The 17,943-nt window shown below is 43.9% G+C and overlaps 1 protein-coding gene across 6 annotated transcripts in view; it reads left to right on the top strand.

Annotated features, from left to right (window-relative positions):
• The window catches only part of ATG2B (autophagy related 2B), a 61,318-nt gene that overhangs the window by 955 nt on the left and 42,420 nt on the right, over positions 1–17,943 (top strand). For 2 of the 6 annotated variants that reach the window (XM_060180995.1, XM_060180994.1), the window contains exons 2-11: positions 3,864–4,026; positions 6,960–7,112; positions 7,734–7,836; positions 8,950–9,112; positions 10,937–11,116; positions 12,619–12,715; positions 13,450–13,635; positions 14,606–14,760; positions 14,845–14,953; positions 17,058–17,319. In XM_060180995.1, coding sequence (XP_060036978.1) covers positions 3,864–4,026; positions 6,960–7,112; positions 7,734–7,836; positions 8,950–9,112; positions 10,937–11,116; positions 12,619–12,715; positions 13,450–13,635; positions 14,606–14,760; positions 14,845–14,953; positions 17,058–17,319 — 1,571 coding nt within the window. The remainder of the gene's footprint in view (positions 1–3,863; positions 4,027–6,959; positions 7,113–7,733; positions 7,837–8,949; positions 9,113–10,936; positions 11,117–12,618; positions 12,716–13,449; positions 13,636–14,605; positions 14,761–14,844; positions 14,954–17,057; positions 17,320–17,943) is intronic. The other 4 variants (XM_060180996.1, XM_060180997.1, XM_060180998.1 and 1 more) reach the window with 4 other exon arrangements.

The following is a 17,943-nucleotide window of genomic DNA, read 5'->3' as shown; positions in this document are numbered from 1 at the left end:
TCCACACAATTCCCACCGCCCAATCTCCATATCCCACCCCCTCCCCAGTAGCTTTCCCATTCTCTATCCCTCTGGGAGCATGGACCCAGGGTCGTTGATCTGGGACACTTTTCTTAAAAAAAAGAAAAAAGAACATTATGTTTCTTATTGCATGGAGACCAATAGAGAGGGAAGAGAGAGAAGGAGAGCGACACCTGCAGCCCTGCTTCGCGGCTTGTGAAGCTTCTCCCCATGCAGGTGTGTGCGCCCAGCCAGGTGCGCCACCGCCTGGCCCCCTCTTGCTTGCTTACATACGCACGCATGTTTCCCCTTTTATGTGATCGATGGTCTTCTTAGCCTTAGAAACGAGCAAGCCAGGTCATGGCTACACCTTGTTGCGACGCTTAAATTGATTTGGAAGGCAGACAGTAGCTGCTTTGCCGCTCAGGGGCCCCGGAGTCGGAGGGAATCTGCTGTGGGTTCTTTCACTCCTGCCTCTCTGTCTTGCGCGTTAAGTCAGCTTAATGCTTCTGCAAAGAGACACATGCCGGGCGCTCTGAGGTCTCAGGTTCAATCCCCCACTCCACCAAAGGCCAGAGCTGAATATTGCTCAGGTCTAGAGAGCAGAGAGGGAGGGAGGGAGGAGCAGGACCACTGTTCAGCTCTAGTAAAAAAAAAAAAAGCCTGGAGCAGTGAAGCCCTAGCGGTGGTCAAAACAGAAACTATTTTGTCTTGATGTGCATGAGAGAAAGCCAACGCACGCAGCTATAGCTGCCTTTAGTGACGGGGTGGGCTCACGCCTGCAGGCACCCTGGCTAAGCAGCATACTCTGCAGGGAGAGTGCGCAGAACCTAGGATGAACTCCATGTACCAGAAGCACCAGCTCTCCGCCCAGCCCTGCTTATCCAGGCCGCACTACACAGGAGTCAGGAACTGCAGGCCACTTTGCGCTTGCTGTGACTGGGAATGCTGTTGCTCTGACTCTTACCAGACGACTGGGATTCTGCTGGATACTGTTGTAATTCAAGAACCCACAATTCTTTACTTCTGGTTCGGTTATGCATAAGACCTGTTGAGTATTTGGCCAGGAGAAAACCCAGAAAATGGGGAAGTTGATGCTCGTTTCTGTCTCCACGAGCGTGCTCCTCATAGGCCACTCCCCGTTGTACAGGTGGAGACGGTCGCTTGCCCCAAGTCACACAGCTGGCAGGTGGCACAGGGAGGACTAAGCTTGTCACGCCCAAGCCCGCGGTTTCCGAGTTAATGATGTAGCACGCCAGGAAAGACAAGTTCATGTTCACTGAGCATCGACTCAAGTACTGTGCTGGCTACTCATGTTTATGTGTTTGTGTCTACTCATCATGAGGAATCAGAGGTGGTTATGTTTGAGTATTTTTTTAATTAGATTATCTATTTATGAGAAAGGTAGGAGAGAAAGAACCAGACTTCACTCTGATACATGTGCTGCCGGGGATCGAACTCAGGTGCCACCTCCCAGACCACCACAACTTTGAGTTTTATAATTTGCCTTTGCAGACAAAATACTTTGGATATACTCAGTCTGAAAACTATGTCTTCTTTTTAAAAATGTTTATTTTAATGAGAGACACAGAGAGGAGAGAGACCAGAGCAGTGCTTAATTCCGGCTTATGGTGATGCTGGGGATTGAACCTGGGGCCTTGGAGCGTCAGGCACGAAAGCCTTGATTTCTCTTTTCTTTGTTGTTCCTGGAAGGTGAGGGCTGAGCCTAACCACCATGATGATGTCGGCTAGAACGCCCAGTGAGCACTGACTGTCGTTGGTAGTAGGGGCAGCGCAGCAAGGTTGCAAACCAGCTGCTTTTCTTTGCATAGCTCATTGCTTCTAAAGACTCAAGAAGCCAGGCTTGCTCAAACATCTGCAGCTCTGGGTTCCCCTGGAAAGTTGGTGAACATGCAGACTTGTGTCCCCTGCCCTGTAGACCTTGTTCGAAAGACCCAGGAGTCTGTATTCTTCAGAATTCTTTTAGGAGAGTCTGATGCATCTGGTACTTGACTGCATTTAGTATTGGTGGGATCGGGGAGTTCTCCATTTCACCTGAAAAACAATGAAAACAATTGGTTTTATAAGAGAAATAGAGACCAGAGCACCACTTAGCTCTGGCATAAGTGTTCTGGGGGTTCAGCCTGAGAATTCTGGGACTTCTGGCCTGAGAGTCTGGTACTGTCAGACCGAGCTGTCCCCTTCCCATGTGAAAGTTTCTTCTGCTAGTTTGCTTTCTAGCCCAAGGACTTTTTTAATTTTTCAGTTAGTTGATGACTTTTTGTCTCCCACAAGATCTCCCATTGTGAAAGCATGCTTCTTTAAAATCATTTTTTTTTCATGACATTATTACATATGAGGCAGAGAGAGGGCCAGAGCGAGGCCAGAGCAGGGCGGCACGTGTGGTACTGGGCATCGTACCTGGAGCCTCGATGTGCTGGGCTCGCTTGTGCTCTACCAGGTAAGCTGGGCCCCAGCCACTATCTTGCCCTTCTGTGGTTTGTGTTTGTAGTGATTCACTGAAGCGCTCCTGCGAGGCTATGGAGTCTTTCTGATCCGTGGTTGCCGCAGCTATGAAATGGGCGAAAATACCTAATTCGGAGGCTGAGAGAGAGGACGCCTCAGCCTCTGTCCCTGGTGCTATTTCCTGGCCTCATAATATCGGAGCTTTACATCGGTTTCCCTTTTTTTAAAGTATTTTTTTATTTTAACTTTTTTCCCTTCCATTTACTAGAGTACTGCTCAGCTCTGGCTTATGGTGGTGCAGGGGATTGAACCTGGGACTTGGGAGGCTCAGACATGAGTCTCTTTGCATAAATAACTATTATACTACCTCCCCTGCCCTAAAATTTTATTTATTTATTTAAAGATTTTATTTATTTATTAATGAGAAACAGGAGGAGAGAGAAATAACCAGGCATCACCCTCGTACATGTGCTGCCGAGGATTGAACTCAGGACCTCGTGCTTGAGAGTCCGATGCTTTATCCACTGCGCCACCTCCCGGACCACTATTTATTTATTTATTATTGGATAGAGACAGAGAAATGGAGAGAGGAGGAACAGATAGAGAGGGAAAGAGACAGAGAGATACCTGCAGCCCTGCTTCACCACTGATGAAGTTTTCCCCCTGCAGATGGGGATCAGGGGAGCCTGGGGCACTGCACTAACCAGGTCTGCAAGTTTTTGTGTACCTCCTCTCGGATAAGTTTAACTCTCAGTAATAGATTTGTGTATATTTCGTGGCAGTAAGTGATAAAATTGTTTGCTTGCATACTTTATGCATTCCTGACAAACCCAATTTTTGAAGATCTTCTTTAATATTTCTAGGCTACGCAGCTTGCCTGCAAGTTTTTTTCAAATTCACAAGGCTCCACATTTTTTCCCAGCATATTAAAAAAAAAAAATCCCGTGTCGTTCAAACCTGTACTGTGCAAGGCCCTACCTGTGTGACCACCCCAGCCTGTCACCCTGCCCAGAGCTGCTTTCCTTGTTCAGAAAGAGAAGCCTTGAAATCTCTCTTGGATCTCAGATAAGGGCGCTTGCCCTCTGTCCTCTGCTTCCTTGAGTCCTTCCACGTGCTTTTGTCTCGGCCTGGACCATGTGGCCCGCGTGGCCCCTCAGCCTTCTTCTGGTCTCAGCTTCAGGTAACACTTCCTCAAGGCGGCCTGCCTGCTGTTTCCAGTCTGGGCTTGTCGTCATGCAACTCGCCACGTCTTTGCCATGCTCAGGGAGTATTTTTGAACTTGACCTCTGCTTTCTTGTTCATCTCTAGTGCCTGACACCGTTTGAACATGCTAAGTAGGCATCTTTGTGATAGGTTTTGACTTGTGATTACAGAGTGCATTTGATTTTTCTCTGTAGTGTCTCAATGAGATCCTGGAGTCAGCAGATGCGCCTTTAGAAGTCACCGAAGGCTTCATACAGTCCATTTCTCTCTCAGTCCCATGGGGCTCCTTGCTCCAGGACAACTGTGCACTGGAGGTGAAAGGGCTGCAGATGGTCTTCCGACCGAGACCTCGCCCGGGTAGGTGTGCCACGTTTCTCTGTTTCGTTTGGATTTTTCAGATTCTTCGGAGATTGGGAAAGTAGCCTGAGTGTATTTTTGTTTAATTTCTTTGTTGGGGAATTAAAGTTTTACATTCGACAGTAAATACAGTAGTTTGTACACGCATAACATCTTTTATTTATTTATTTTTTACCAGAGCACTGCTCAGCTCTGGCTTATGGTGGTATGGGGGATTGAACCTGGAACTTGAGAGTCTCAGGCATGAAAGACTCTCTGCATAACCATGATGCTATACCCCCACCCAGCCTGAGTGTGTTAACCTCTTTGTGACTTCACACTGTGTCTGTAAGCTATTCAGGAAATCAAGTAATAGGATCGGAGTGTGTGGACGATATGTGACTGATTGTACCTCATTCCTCTCCCGACTTCCTCAGGGGCTTTGGCTATGTAGATGACTAGATTTGCATACTTAGTTGTTACTGATTGTCTAAGGTGACTGGTGTGTCAGGATCCTGACTGCTACGCTGGGGAACTGGGCGCTCCAAGACTGGTGGAGAAACGTTGAAGGAACACGGGGTTGTAGGGCTGGGTGTTGGCGCACCCAGCTTATGCACGTAGTACTATGTGCAAGCACCTGGGTTGGAGCCCTGCTCCCCATCTGCAGGTGTCTCTCTTTCTCTCTCCCTCTCTATCTCCTCATCCCTTCTGTTTCTCTCCTAGAGACTCCAGCTTGCCAGCTTCAGGAAAGCTAGAGTATCTAAAAGACTGGCAATAATAGACTAAACATACTACATTTGAAGAACTTTGTAACCTATTGATAGCAGTATGTAAATAATAAGGAATGCAGGGAGCATGGTTTCAACTTAGAAAGCAAATGGTAGAATACCACCAAGATTTCTGTCACCACAGGAGAAATAGATACGAGCAAGGGTAATCATAGTACCATCCAGTGAAGTTACTGGGCCAGGGGTTGATTAGTGTAGGCCTTCATCATAGCATTCTTCACCTTTTCAAAAAGAAAACTTTTTAAAAATTATATTTATTTATTTATTGTATAGAGACAGCCAGAAATTGCGAGGGAAAGGGGTGATAGAGAGGGAGGGAGACAAAGAGGCTCTGTCTTCACCCTGCTTCACCACTCGCAAAGCTTTCCCTTGCAGGTGGGGACCAGGGGCTTGAACCCAGGTCTTTGCGTGTTGTAAAAGGTGTGCTCAACCAGGTGGGCCACCACCTGGCTCCAGGAAATTGTTTACAAGACTTATTTATGAGAAAGGGAGGGAGAGAACCAAAGCATCACTCTGGCACATGTGATGCCAGGGGTCAACTCAGGACCTCATGATTGAGAGTCGAATGCTTTATCCTCTGTGCTGTTTCTCAGGCTCTGAGGAAGACTGTTCAAAGTACTAGTGAGTGTTGATAGGAACATGACTGGTAGCTCAGTGCTGTAAAGGGCTGGGGTGGATATCTTTTTTTTTTTTAATTGGGGAATTAATGTTTTACATTCAACAGCAAGTACAATAGTTTGTACATGCATAACATTCCTCAGTTTGGATTTCTCTTTTGAGGTTAGGTCTGAAAAGGTTCTTCACACCCCATGTACTCCTTTCTCAGAGACGCCCTTAGCCACACGCAGAGTAACTTTCTTTTTTTGTTTTTAAGTAGAGCACCGCTCAGCTCTGGTTTATGGTGATGCCAGGGATTGAACCTGGGACTTTGGAGCCTGAAGCTTGGGAGTCTCTTTGCAGAATCATTAATGCTATTTACCTCTGCCCCACTTCCCATAACTTTCTAAAGGCAAGATGGACCACTTCCTCCTTCATTAGATCTTTTTCTTTCTTTCCTTTTTTTGTTGCCTTTTTTAAAAATTGTAGTTGTAGTTATTGTTATCAATGTCATTATTGGTAGATAGGACAGAGAGAAATGGAGAGAGGAGGGGAAGACAGAGGGGGAGAGAAAGACAGACACCTGCAGACCTGCTTCACCGCCCGTGAAGCGACTCCCCTGCAGGTGGGGAGCCAGGGGCTCGAACCGGGACCTTTCTGCAGGTCCTTGTGCTTTGCGCCATGTGCGCTTAACCCGCTGCGCCACCGCCCGACTCCCCCTTTTTTCCTTCTTTTAAAATAAGATTTTTAATTTATTTATTAATGAGAGAGGTAGGAGGGGAGAAAGAAAGAACCAGACATCACTCTGGCACATGTGCTGCCGGGAATCAAAATCAAAACCTCAGGCTTGAGTGTGTAATGCGTTAGCCACTGCACCACCACCCGTCCACCTCCATTAGATTTCTGGTCAAGTGCCTCAGCTGTCAGAATAAACAACTATTATAATATTTGCTGTTAACACTCAGCATGCCTGAAAATTCATGAGCATCTCGACCTCCTCCTGTGTTGTCTATGTCCCCTCTCTGAGAGCAGAGTTCAGAGTTATTTTTATTGCCCCACAGTGGGGCAAGCTGTTGCTAGCAGTTCCCATCTGGTTTGTTACTTATTCTTGGAAATACATTTTATCAACTACCACTGTACTCACTCACTCACTCATTGCCCACTGCCCCGGGGCTGCTTTTGCACTGGAGACAGCTGAACAGGGTGATGATTACTGGGTGACCCTAGAGCCTAGAATCTTCGTGGAAAGAGCTTGTCCCCTCCACTCGGCAGTGTCTTCACCTGTACGCACACGTGTAAAACAGCTGTTGAGTGGGTGGCTGGGTTAGCGCAGGGTTAGCAGAAACCTGTGTGAGGAGGGCACATGCGTGTGGATTTTCTTCCTGGACTCTGCTTTCCTCCCACAGTGTGATAAAGTGAATGTTAGGATCTTACAGTTTCCCAGACATCTTTTCAGAATGTGTGTACCCAGGTAACAGCACAATGTTAACTGTCTCTGAGAGGATCAGGAATGTGTGCGTTTGAAGCGTCTGAAGCAGTGATTTTGTTGTGCGTGTGTACTCTCCGCAGCATCTGGCTCTGAGCCCATGTACTGGTCGAGTTTCATGACTAGCAGTATGCAGCTGGCAAAAGAATGTCTGAGCCAGAAGCTCACAGATGAGCAAGGAGAAGGGTGTCAGCCCTTTGAAGGACTCGAGAAGTTTGCTGAGACCATTGAAACAGGTTTGACATCCCGAGTGCTTGCTTTGTCTCTGGAGCTTTCTCTCTCTCTGTCTCTCTCTCTCTCTTTAAAATTTCTTTATTGGATTTATAGTTTATAGTCCACAGTAAAATGCCATAGTTTGTCCATTCGTAACATTTCCCAGCTTTCCACACAACGATTCAAACCCCACTAGGTGCTCCCCTGGCTTTCTTTCTTCCTTATGTGTCAGAGTTTGTTTTGTCATGTGAGACCTTTGCTTGGTAAGCCTGTATATGCACTGGAGTGATTTCATTTTTAAAAATCAGTGTTTTCACTTTCGAACGGCAGAACTGAGGTTGTCTGAAATCCCCGTCCAGTCTCCACCCGTGCTCTTCTGCACTCCGGTTTCCCCTCCAGTGTGCTTGCGCAGTGACGGGCTTCCAATCAGCAGACTGTGTGCAGCCATTGCCCCAAGTGTCTGTAACAGACTAGATGTAACAGACTAATGGCTAAATCTGCAAACACGGGGAATTCGGCTGTTTTTACTCAAATTCTTAGTAAATGAATGTGCTATTTACTCCTTTTCTTAGAAGTTTGAAAATATACTTTATGGTATTAATTAGAAATTTTCACATAGTCTGATGACTAACTGTTTATTCTAGTACTAAGAAGAGTAAAAGTCACTTTTCTAGACACTGTCTTGCGAATTGAACATGTGCCGGAAAACTCCAAGACTGGAACTGCTCTTGAAGTCCGAATAGAAAGGTGAGACCCTCCCGTCCGCTGCAAGTGAGTGACCCTGCTCTCTCCTTTTATAGCGAATCAAATCCAGCTTGAATCTTCGACTTCGCCAGGTGACAGCACTGCATTACTGCGTAGCATGATTTCAGCCTCACTGAAATGAAACGCTGCTCTGCAAGGGTGTGCAGTCTCACTGCTGAAGCAAGTGCCAGCTTTGCTATAATTATGTGCAAGGCTGGGCTGAACTCAGAGGAAGGGAACCTCCTCTAGTTGATATCAGACGCAAGTGACAAATATTTGGGTGCTGTCACATTTACGGCAGGTGGTCTCTCAGCTGCTATGTGTCCTGTGAGAGCTGCACAGTTTAGACACCTTTCATCACGGTGGGAGCATTTTCTGGGCTTGGTCTAAGGGCTGCTGTTAGTGAAAAAGGCTATAGTGTCTACTTAAGGGATCTGTGAGTTTTTAAAGGTCAGTTTACACAATGGTGATGTACTTCAAAGGATGTCAGCGTAGCACTCCCAGTCTCCTGTTACCCCATTTGAGGCCCCTGTAAGTAGTTATGTGGCTTTGCCGTTAGTGAACGCTGACTCCAGGTAGTAACTCATGCCCTTCAGACTGCCAAGAAAATGACGAAAGCAGACAGAGAAGCAAGGGCCTGAAAGGCTCTTCCCAGAGGATTTATCAACACGGAGTATAAGTAACCAGAACAGTCATACAAAATACATAATTTAAAAAAAACAACAGCTCTTTGACTTTGAAAAATGTGGTGGTGCTTGTGGGGCATGAGGAGGGGTTTAGGGGTAGATCGAGGGTGTCTCAGTAAAGGCAGTGCATCCTTCGGGATGCAAGTGAGTCTCTTAGAATGGATCTTTGACTACCTTGACCAGATCTATCTGTGTTCTGGTTTCTGTGTCTCAACACATCTGTTTGCGAAGCACACATTGTGGGCTATTGGGGTTAATCTCTTCATGACAGCCTTTGCTGGAAGTAGCGAAGTAGCACTGACTTCCAGCATGAGCTCTAAGGAGAGCTGTTGCTTGGCACATCCCTTTGGCAGAACAAGCTCTGTGCATTTCATGCAACTGCTGGTAGTTTTTCTTGGCGTCTCACGCCTGTGCTCTTTCTAACTCTCAGAACTGTTTATTGTGACGAGACTGCGGATGAGTCCTCCGGAGTGAACGTGCACCAGCCCACAGCGTTTGCTCACAAGTTACTTCAGCTCTCTGGAGTGTCTCTCTTCTGGGATGAGTTTTCTGCATCAGCGAAGTCTTCCCCAGTGTGTTCAGTCGCACCAGTGGTAAGAAAAACAGCCAAAACAACACAGACACTTGCACATGATCCAGGTTCATGCCTGGCCTCCTCAGAGGGGTGCGGTAGGGGGTGGAGGGGCTGTAATGCTGTGGTGTCTTTCCCACCCTCTCTGCCTCCCTTTCTGAAAAAGTCAGCAAGAAGCAGTGAAGCCCTGGTAATGGCAGCAGTCCCTGAAGCCCAGCAATGGACTCATAGGCTTTAAACGGCTTTATGAGGGCTCTTCAGCATTTTGCTGTGATCTGTAATGTGTCCAGATGAGTTTTCATCTGATCTGAGGGTTATGACAAATCTCCAGGGATGGGCACATGCACCTCAGAGCCTTTTTAAAAGCAACCAATTGATGTCTTTCCTGCCAGTTTTACCAGAGCACTGTTCAGCTCTGGCTCATGGTGCTACGGGGGGATTGAAACTGGCACCTTGGAGCCTCAGGCAGGAGAGTCTCTTTGCATAACCATTATGCTATCCTCCCTTGCCCCAGTTAATCCTTTCTAAGAGCAAAGAACTCAGGGGGGAGATAGCATAATGGTTATGCAAAGAGACTCTCATGCCTGAGACTCCAAAGTCCTAGGTTCAATTCCTTGCATCATGTAAGCCAGAGCTGAGCAGTGCTCTGGTTAAAAAAAAAAAAAAAAGAGAGAACAAAGAATTTTTTTTTTAAAAAATTATTCCCTTTTGTTGCCCTTGTTTTATTATTGTAGTTATTATTATTGTTGTTATTGACGTCATTGTTGGGTAGGACAGAGAGAAACGGAGAGAGGAGGGAAAGACGGGGAAAGATAGACACCTACAGACCGCTTCACCGCCTGTGAAGCAACTCCCCCACAGGTGGGGAGCTGGGGGCTTGAACCCAGATCCTTATGCCAGTCTTTGCGCTTTGTGCCATGTGTGCTTAAGCCACTATGCTACCACCTGACTTCCCCCCCCTTTTTTTTTTTTTTTAAGATTTATTTATTTATGAGAAAGATAGGAGGAGAGAGAAGGAACCTCTGGCACATGTGCTGCCGGGGATTGAACTCGGGACCTCATACTTGAGAGTCCAAAGCTTTATCACTGCGCCACCTCCTGGACCAAATTTTTTTTTTTTATTTCAGAATTTATTTATTTACGAGAGAGAGAGAAAGAATCAGACATCACTCTGGTACATGTGCTGCTGGGGACTGAACTCGGGACCTCATGGTTGAGAAAGTCCAATGCTTTATCCACTGTGCCACCACCTGGACCACCAAAGAGTTCTTCTTTTTTTTTTTTTTTTAAATGATTTCTTAGTTTGTTATTAACTTTATTAGCTTATTGGATAGAGACAGCCGGAAATTGAGAGGAGGTGGGAGATAGAAAAGGAGAGAGACAGAGAGACACTCGCAGCCCTGCTTCACCACTCATGAAGCTTTCCCCCTGCAGCTGGGGATGGGGGGCTTGAACCTGGGTCCCTGTGCGCTGTAATGTGTGTGCTCAAGCAGATGCACCACTGCCCAGCCCCAAAAGTTCTTTTTAAAACCAGCCAGACGACAGCATGCCTATTAGGTTTTTATTTCTGTAACTAGAAACGACTTTTCCTGTAATGCCCATTTTTATGATTTCCCTTTTTTGTGGAAATACTACACTGTGACATAAAACAGTTGTGCATGCCACATATTTTATTCTTCTTAATATAATATTTTGCAATTCAATTTATTTATAGAAAAATATTTTTACTAAACGGTTCTTCTTTCTTTCTTTCTTTCTTTCTTTCTTTCTTTCTTTCTTTCTTTCGTTCTTTCTCTCTTTCTCCCTTTCTTTCTTTCTTTCTCTCTTTTTTACTGCACTGTTGTAGGAAACTGAGCCCAAGCTGTCACCTAGCTGGAATCCTAAAATTGTATATGAGCCACACCCCCAACTAACGAGAAATCTGCCAGAGGTAGCACCCTCTGACCCAGTGCAGATTGGAGTGCTAGCTGGTGGTGTGGAATGGAGTCTCACATTGAAACAGAATGAAGTGCTTCCTGGAGCTAAGGTCAGCCTTTGTTTTATTTTCTTCGGTGAAACACAGACTGAAGTGAACATTTTTGAATCATCTGTGTAATGACTGATTACCTTGGATTATCATGTGAGCAGGGACCTGCGTCTCTGGAGTCCACAGGCGCACTCGGAGACTCGGACACTGTCCTGTCCTGAAGAAGCCAGATTCGCAGGAGGGCTCCCTTTCTTCCCTCCCTCAACCTCCATTCTAGCAGTCAAAAAAAGTCAGTAGTTTAGATAACTAGGAGTTTCTTAAAGAAATTCATCATCAGAAACTTGGAAAGTTTAAAGGAAAATAGACTTGGAAAGCGAGTTGACTGTAGAACATAATTATCTGTGTAAACTTATCCATCTATGTTTATCTTTAACAAAACGACCAGTTTTATACTTTTATAATATCTGTGATGAGATAGATTTTTTTCCCATGAAGTCTCGTAACACAACAAAGGTGACTTTTTTAGAAAAAAGTAGCACATAAAAATTTTAAAAAAGGATTTATTAATTTGTTGCTTCACTAATTTAACTCTAGATATTTGAATGACTACGCTAGCTATACCTTTGCAAGTTCTATGAGTAGATGCATAATTGAGTGACATAAAGCCTTTGCCTTAATCATAGAATGATGTGGATGGGAGTTGCTATGGAAACAGAGATGAGGGACTGCTGAGTATGTGTGATTGTACGTGAGAAGGTTTGCATGGGGCTGAGGAAGTCTCAAACTCCCTGTGGCAGAACATCTAAGACTTCCTGACTTGAACCGGAGGAGGAAAGTGAAGATTATTAGCGTGAAGGCATTCTGTGGCTGACTATCATCTCCTCCTCCTCCTCCTCCTCCTCCTCCTCCTCCTCCTCCTCCTCTCTCTGCTCCGTCTGTCCTTTTAGAAATTCCTTTCACTAGGTCTTCAGGTTCTTCATGAGCCACATGGTGGGATTGTTAATGGGCCAGAAAGAAGCAAGTAAGTGTTAGCTCTGTAGGGAATCAGTCCTCTGTCGTGCTACCCTCCTTGGATTCATCATGTCTCTATGATGAACCCACTGCTCCTAGGGCCACTTCTTTTATTTTATAGGAAAGATAGAAATTGAAAGGGGAGGGCAAATTAGGGAGAGAGCTGTAGACCTGCTTCATAAAGACAGAGAGGCAGACAGAGAGAAAGGGGGGGAAGAGAGAGAGAGAATATTAGACCACAACACTGAAGCCCCCTTCAGTGCAGTGGGCTTCAGCCTTGAGCCTGGGTTACACACGTGTAAAAAAAAAAAAAAAAAAAAAAAAAGCACATTATCCAAGGAAACTATTTTGCTGGCCCAGATTTTCCTTCTTTGAATAACAGTTTGGTGACCTTTGGATCTTTTCATTTTGACTGTGTGTGAATTAGTAGAGAAAATCTTAAGTGGACAATTACCCAAGATTAAATAATCAGTATTCATCAGTGCATTAAAATACATGGGAATTTCTAATGATGAGCTTTTAACGATTATTGATGCTTTTTTTTCTTGCAGTTGGATATTGATGGACAGATGGACTCTATTCATTTGTTCCTGTCTCCAAGGCAGGTGCACTTGGTTCTGGATATGCTAGCAGCTATTGCTGGACCAGGCAAGTATAACTCTTTTATTACTTTTAATTCTTTACTATCTTTCCAGTGAAAATTTATAACATAGATAAAGGAAATTCCATTATGTAGGTATGTGTGAATTTAAAGATTCATCGTAAATAAAAATCCTAAATACTTATATTTGTTTTTTTTTAATTTTTATTTATAAAATGGAAATATTTATTAGACCATAGGATAAGATGGGTACAATTGCCACCACCAGAACTCCGTATCCCATTCGTATCCTCTCTTGAAAGCTTTCTTATTCTTTATCCCTCTGGGAGTGTGGACCCAGGATCACTTGGGGGTGCAGAAGGTGGGAGGTCTGGCTTCCACCAAGTCTTTCCAGTAAGTAGCATTACTATGGCCCACACTAGCACTCACATGATTCACTTCATACTCCTGACTTCCTTGGTTGAGACAGTTTGCATACAAGTGAGGAATACAATTTTGAATACAGTAAGTATCACGCATTTCAAGGCATTTTTGAGACTCACCTGTTACAGATAGATCTTTTGGTTCCAAGCTTGCTGCCTGAAGCTTTGACTTAGCTCCTTGGTTGATATTAAATCGTGGTGGGGTCAGACCATTTCTGGTACCAAGTTGCCACTGGGTCAAGTTAGTGGAAAGTGTGTTGTCATCATTAATTGGATATAAATGGATACGTGGGTTTTGGGAGAACAATAACTAATTCAAAATTTAATTACTGTTTTGCTTTCCTTTTGTATACTTGTAGAAAATTCTAGCAAAATAGGGTTAGGTAATAAAGATAGGAAAAATCGACCCATGCAGCAGGAGGACGAGTATCGAATTCAAATGGAGTTAAACCGGTATTATTTGAGAAAAGATTCCCTCTCTGTGGGTGTATCTTCAGAACAAAGCTTTTATGAGACAGAAACAGCTCGTACACCTTCTAGTCGTGGTAAGCAACTCAAAATGTTGATCCCAGAAACATATATTATGACTAGAGAGCAGAGTCAGTTTAAATTTGTACGGATAGAAGATTCATGTTGTGAGATGGTTTGAGTTTATAAATTGATCCAACCCCAGCATCACTGTGAAGCATGGACATGTATGTTATGGCATATATGTTTTTTTTTTTTTTTTTTGGATTGTGTATTTTACTTTGTAAATCAGGATTCTTTCCTAAGGGAAGTTGCTTTATAAAAAAGTTAGAGACTTACAGAAAAGATAAGTAGGGTTATTTCTGTGGAATTCTTAGTGCTTAGATAGTGATTCACAGTAGGCTTACTTAGATAGGAGTCATAATTAATCTGTCAGTTTCATGTCAAAATAATCTGTGTCCAGTTTGCTTTGTATTTGCAGGTGTTTCAGAATGTTTAAGCACTAATAAAATAAGTAAACAATGAGAATCATTTTAAGTGTGGAATGTTGAACCAAATAAATTTAAAGTCTACTCAAGAAAATTTGACGATTCCATACATCATGTGCTTGAGGGTAAAATAGTCTCTAGAAAGAAGGAAGTGACATTTAAATGGAATTCTATTTTCTTCATGGTTTTTTTTTTTTGATAGAATTCTAAATAATGCTTTATTTTCTCTTTTCTTTGTAATGAAATAGCCACACCCATATGAAACCAGAGGTTTGCAAAATATGCTATGTTGAAATCTAGATTTTAACTCTTAAGCTGTAATCTGACACTTAAAAAATAAATCACATAATGCTATATGTCTCATGGTTAAAAAAAAAAAAACAAACTTCATTAGTAGGATAGCTTAGCCTTTTATTAACCTGTCTTTGGTTGAATTAATGTCCTGGATCCAAATTGTTGGCATCACTGTGCTCCAGATAATCTGAAGGAAGGATATGATTCATGTGTACTGTGAACGGTGGAAGTATAAATATAGTTGACAAAGATTAATTCTCCCTAGAAGAAGAAGTCTTCTTCTCCATGGCTGATATGGACATGTCCCATAGTCTCTCTTCGCTCCCACCCCTCGGAGACCCTCCCAACATGGACCTTGAGCTGTCATTAACTAGTACCTACACAAATACCCCCGGTGGATCTCCACTGAGTGCTACTGTGGTACAGTATTACTTCATTTTCACTATCGTGAAAAGTTACTTCAAATAGTCCACATTATATTCATGGGCTCAAATCCTCTCATAGCTCCAGCCAACATGGGGAGAATTCCTTGACCATCATAAAGACCAGCCGGTGAGAGGGGGGGCCGTGCTGCCATCCAACATAGTTTCCCCGGCGTCACTACAAAAGACTTGTAAGTAAAAAAAAAAAGAAAAAAAAAGTATCTGTTGATGGTTTCCACCAACACTTAAAAAAAAAAAAAGATCTATAGTTAAAAAGTCTCTTCTTAAAAATTGTCTAATTAAATACTTTTTTTCTCCTCATTGTGTGTGTGTCTGTGTGGTGGTGTGTGTGTGTGTATGTGAGAGAGAGAGAGCGAGAGCACTAGACCATTGAACAAAAAGTTTAGAAGGAAAGCAATGTGTTTTTGAATATTTCATTCAGCGTTTCCGACTAGCTGTATATCCTTTTCTTTGTTGTATCATGTGTTTGAGTATCTAGGGCAAGTATGCCAGAGGTTTCAGCTTGTTCCTGCAGGTAAGGAGTCTCAGCCATCCAAATTCGGTTTCACTAGTTATATTTTCCTTGAAAGTAAAACACAGATTTCTTCTTTGCATAACTGAATTGAAGTAGACAGGCTTAGAGGAAAATTTGGTGGGCAGTTTTTGGTTAATCTCTGACACTTTATATATTTAATTATTTATTAGTGACTTAGTAGTTTAGAAAATTGTAAGTTTTCAAAGGTATAGTTTCACGTGTGTGTGACTATACCCACCAATTCTGTGTCTTTTTTTTTTTTTTCCTCCAGGGTTATCACTGTGGCTCAGTGCCAGCACTGTGAATCCATTGCTCCTGGAGGCTATTTTTTCCATTTTGCCCTTGTGATTTTTATTATTGTTACAGCTTTTGCTGTAGTTGAATAGGACAGAGAGAAATCAAGAGAGGAGGGGAAAATTTGGTTGCAAGTTCTCTTGCTTTAGTTACCTATATTCCAATGAGACCACCAGTAGCCGTGTTTCCTCTCTTTGCTTCAGTAAACATAATCGCTTCTAGTTCCACTGCTTTTGCCCTAGGTGGCACCATGTCATTTATTTGAATTGAAGGGTAACAGTCCGCTGTATATACTGCATGACTTCCTTATCTAGTTGCCTGTGGGTGGGCACTTGTGTGGATAGCTATGACATAGGGTGCATGTGTCCTCTGCACTGATGCTTTTGTGTCCTATGGGTATGTGCCTAGGAGGGTGCTGCTGGATGACAAGGTATCCGTGTATCCCTTGCATCTGAGTAAGGAGCCTCCTCGCTGCTCTCCATGAGGTCACACCACCTACGTTCCCACCAGCACTATTACCCAAGTCTCTTGTTTCTTCATGTCCTCATCAACTCTAGTGCTTTCATGGGTGGTTGGTGGAGGTTGTTCTCACAGGTTGAGGTGGGATCTCAATGTGAGTTTCTTTTCATTTTTTCTTTTAAGAGATTTGTAAATGAGAGGGGAGGTGGAGGAGAGAACCAGAGTGAGTTTGTGTGTGCAAGTATATCTGGTTTCATTTTTCTACATTTTTCTAAAACTGTCCAGTTGTCCCAGCACTATTTGTTGAAGTCTTTTCTCCATTGAAATCTCTTGATTTTTCAACGCAGTTTTATTAATGCAAAAGCTCTGTGGATAGGAGTCGGGCAGTAGCACAGCAGCTTAAGCGTAGGTGGTGCGAAGCGCAAGGACCAGCATGAGGATCCCGGTTCGAGCCCCCAGCTCCCCACCTGCAGGGGAGTCGCTTCACAGGCCGTGAAGCAGGTCTGCAGGTGTCTGTCTTTCTCTCCCCCTCTCTGTCTTCCCCTCCTCTCCCCATTTCTCTTTTGTCTTATCCAATGGTGACATCAATAACAACAGAAACAATAACTACAACAAAAAAAATAACAAGGACAACAAAAGGGAATAAATAAATATTTTTTAAAAAGCTCTGGGGGAGTCGGGCAGTAGTGCAGCGGGTTAAGCGCACGTGGTGCAAAGTGCAGGGACCGGCATAAGGATCCCGGTTCAAGCCCCTAGCTTCCCACCTGCAGGGGAGTCGCTTCACAGGCAATGAAGCAGGTCTGCAGGTGTCTTTTTCACCCCCTCTCTGTCTTCCCCTCCTCTCTCCATTTCTCTGTCCTATCCAACAACAGTGACATTAATAACAATAATAACTACAACAAGAAAACAAGGACAACAAAAGGGAATAAATAAACATAAAAAATTTTTAAAGAAGCTCTGTGGATGTACTTCCTGTGATATATATCATTTTAATACATTTGTTTCAGCCCTCCCCTCTAGGTCTGCTTCAGTGGATGACTCCAGACCTGAGCTGATATTCCGACTGGCTGTGGGAGCCTTTTCAGTGTCTGTGCTCCACATTGACCCTCTGTCGCCCCCTGAAACATCGCTGAACCTTAACCCGCTTACACCCTTGGCAATGGCTTTCTTCACGTGTATAGAAAAGATTGACCCAGCAAAATTTTCAAGAGGAGATTTTAAGTCTTTCCGAGCAGTCTTTGCAGAGGCTTGCTCGCATGACCACCTCAGGTGAACTTGCATTTGTTGCTCATTCTGAAAAAGAACCACATGTGGACCTGGATGCATGAGGTTTTTTTTTTTTTTTCCAAATCCACACTTATGGTATAAAAGATAGTTAGAATCTCTCAGGTTATGTGCTTTGAAAAATAATTCAGATGTAAGAACAAGATAATATAGAACTTTGTAAATTTTTTATCTCTCTGTCTTATTCCAGCCAGTTTCTATGGTGATCCTTTGCCGTCATGTCCACTGACACTGTTACACCATTACTGCCAGTGGCTCAGGAGGGACGGCAGTGGGAGTGAGGGAGAGCATGGGAAATAACCCTTATACTCCAGACCTTGACACAAGGCTGATTCTGAGCTTGCATGCTACACCGTCAGTTTCTGCTTAAAGCAGAAAGTCAAAGCTGTACAATGGTACACACGCGCACATGTACACACACACATACACACACACTAAAGTAACATGCTGTCTACTTAAAATTCACAGTGTTGGGAGTCGGGCTGTAGCGCAGCGGGTTAAGCGCAGGTGGCGCAAAGCACAAGGACCGGCATAAGGATCCCGGTTCGAACCCTGGCTCCCCACCTGCAGGAGAGTTGCTTCACAGGCGGTGAAGCAGGTCTGCAGGTG

Source organism: Erinaceus europaeus, chromosome 22 (genome assembly GCF_950295315.1).
Source record: "Erinaceus europaeus chromosome 22, mEriEur2.1, whole genome shotgun sequence".
NCBI lineage: Eukaryota > Metazoa > Chordata > Mammalia > Eulipotyphla > Erinaceidae > Erinaceus > Erinaceus europaeus.
The sequence above is the reverse complement of the archived record's forward strand: the minus strand, read 5'-3'. Positions and strand labels throughout refer to the sequence as shown.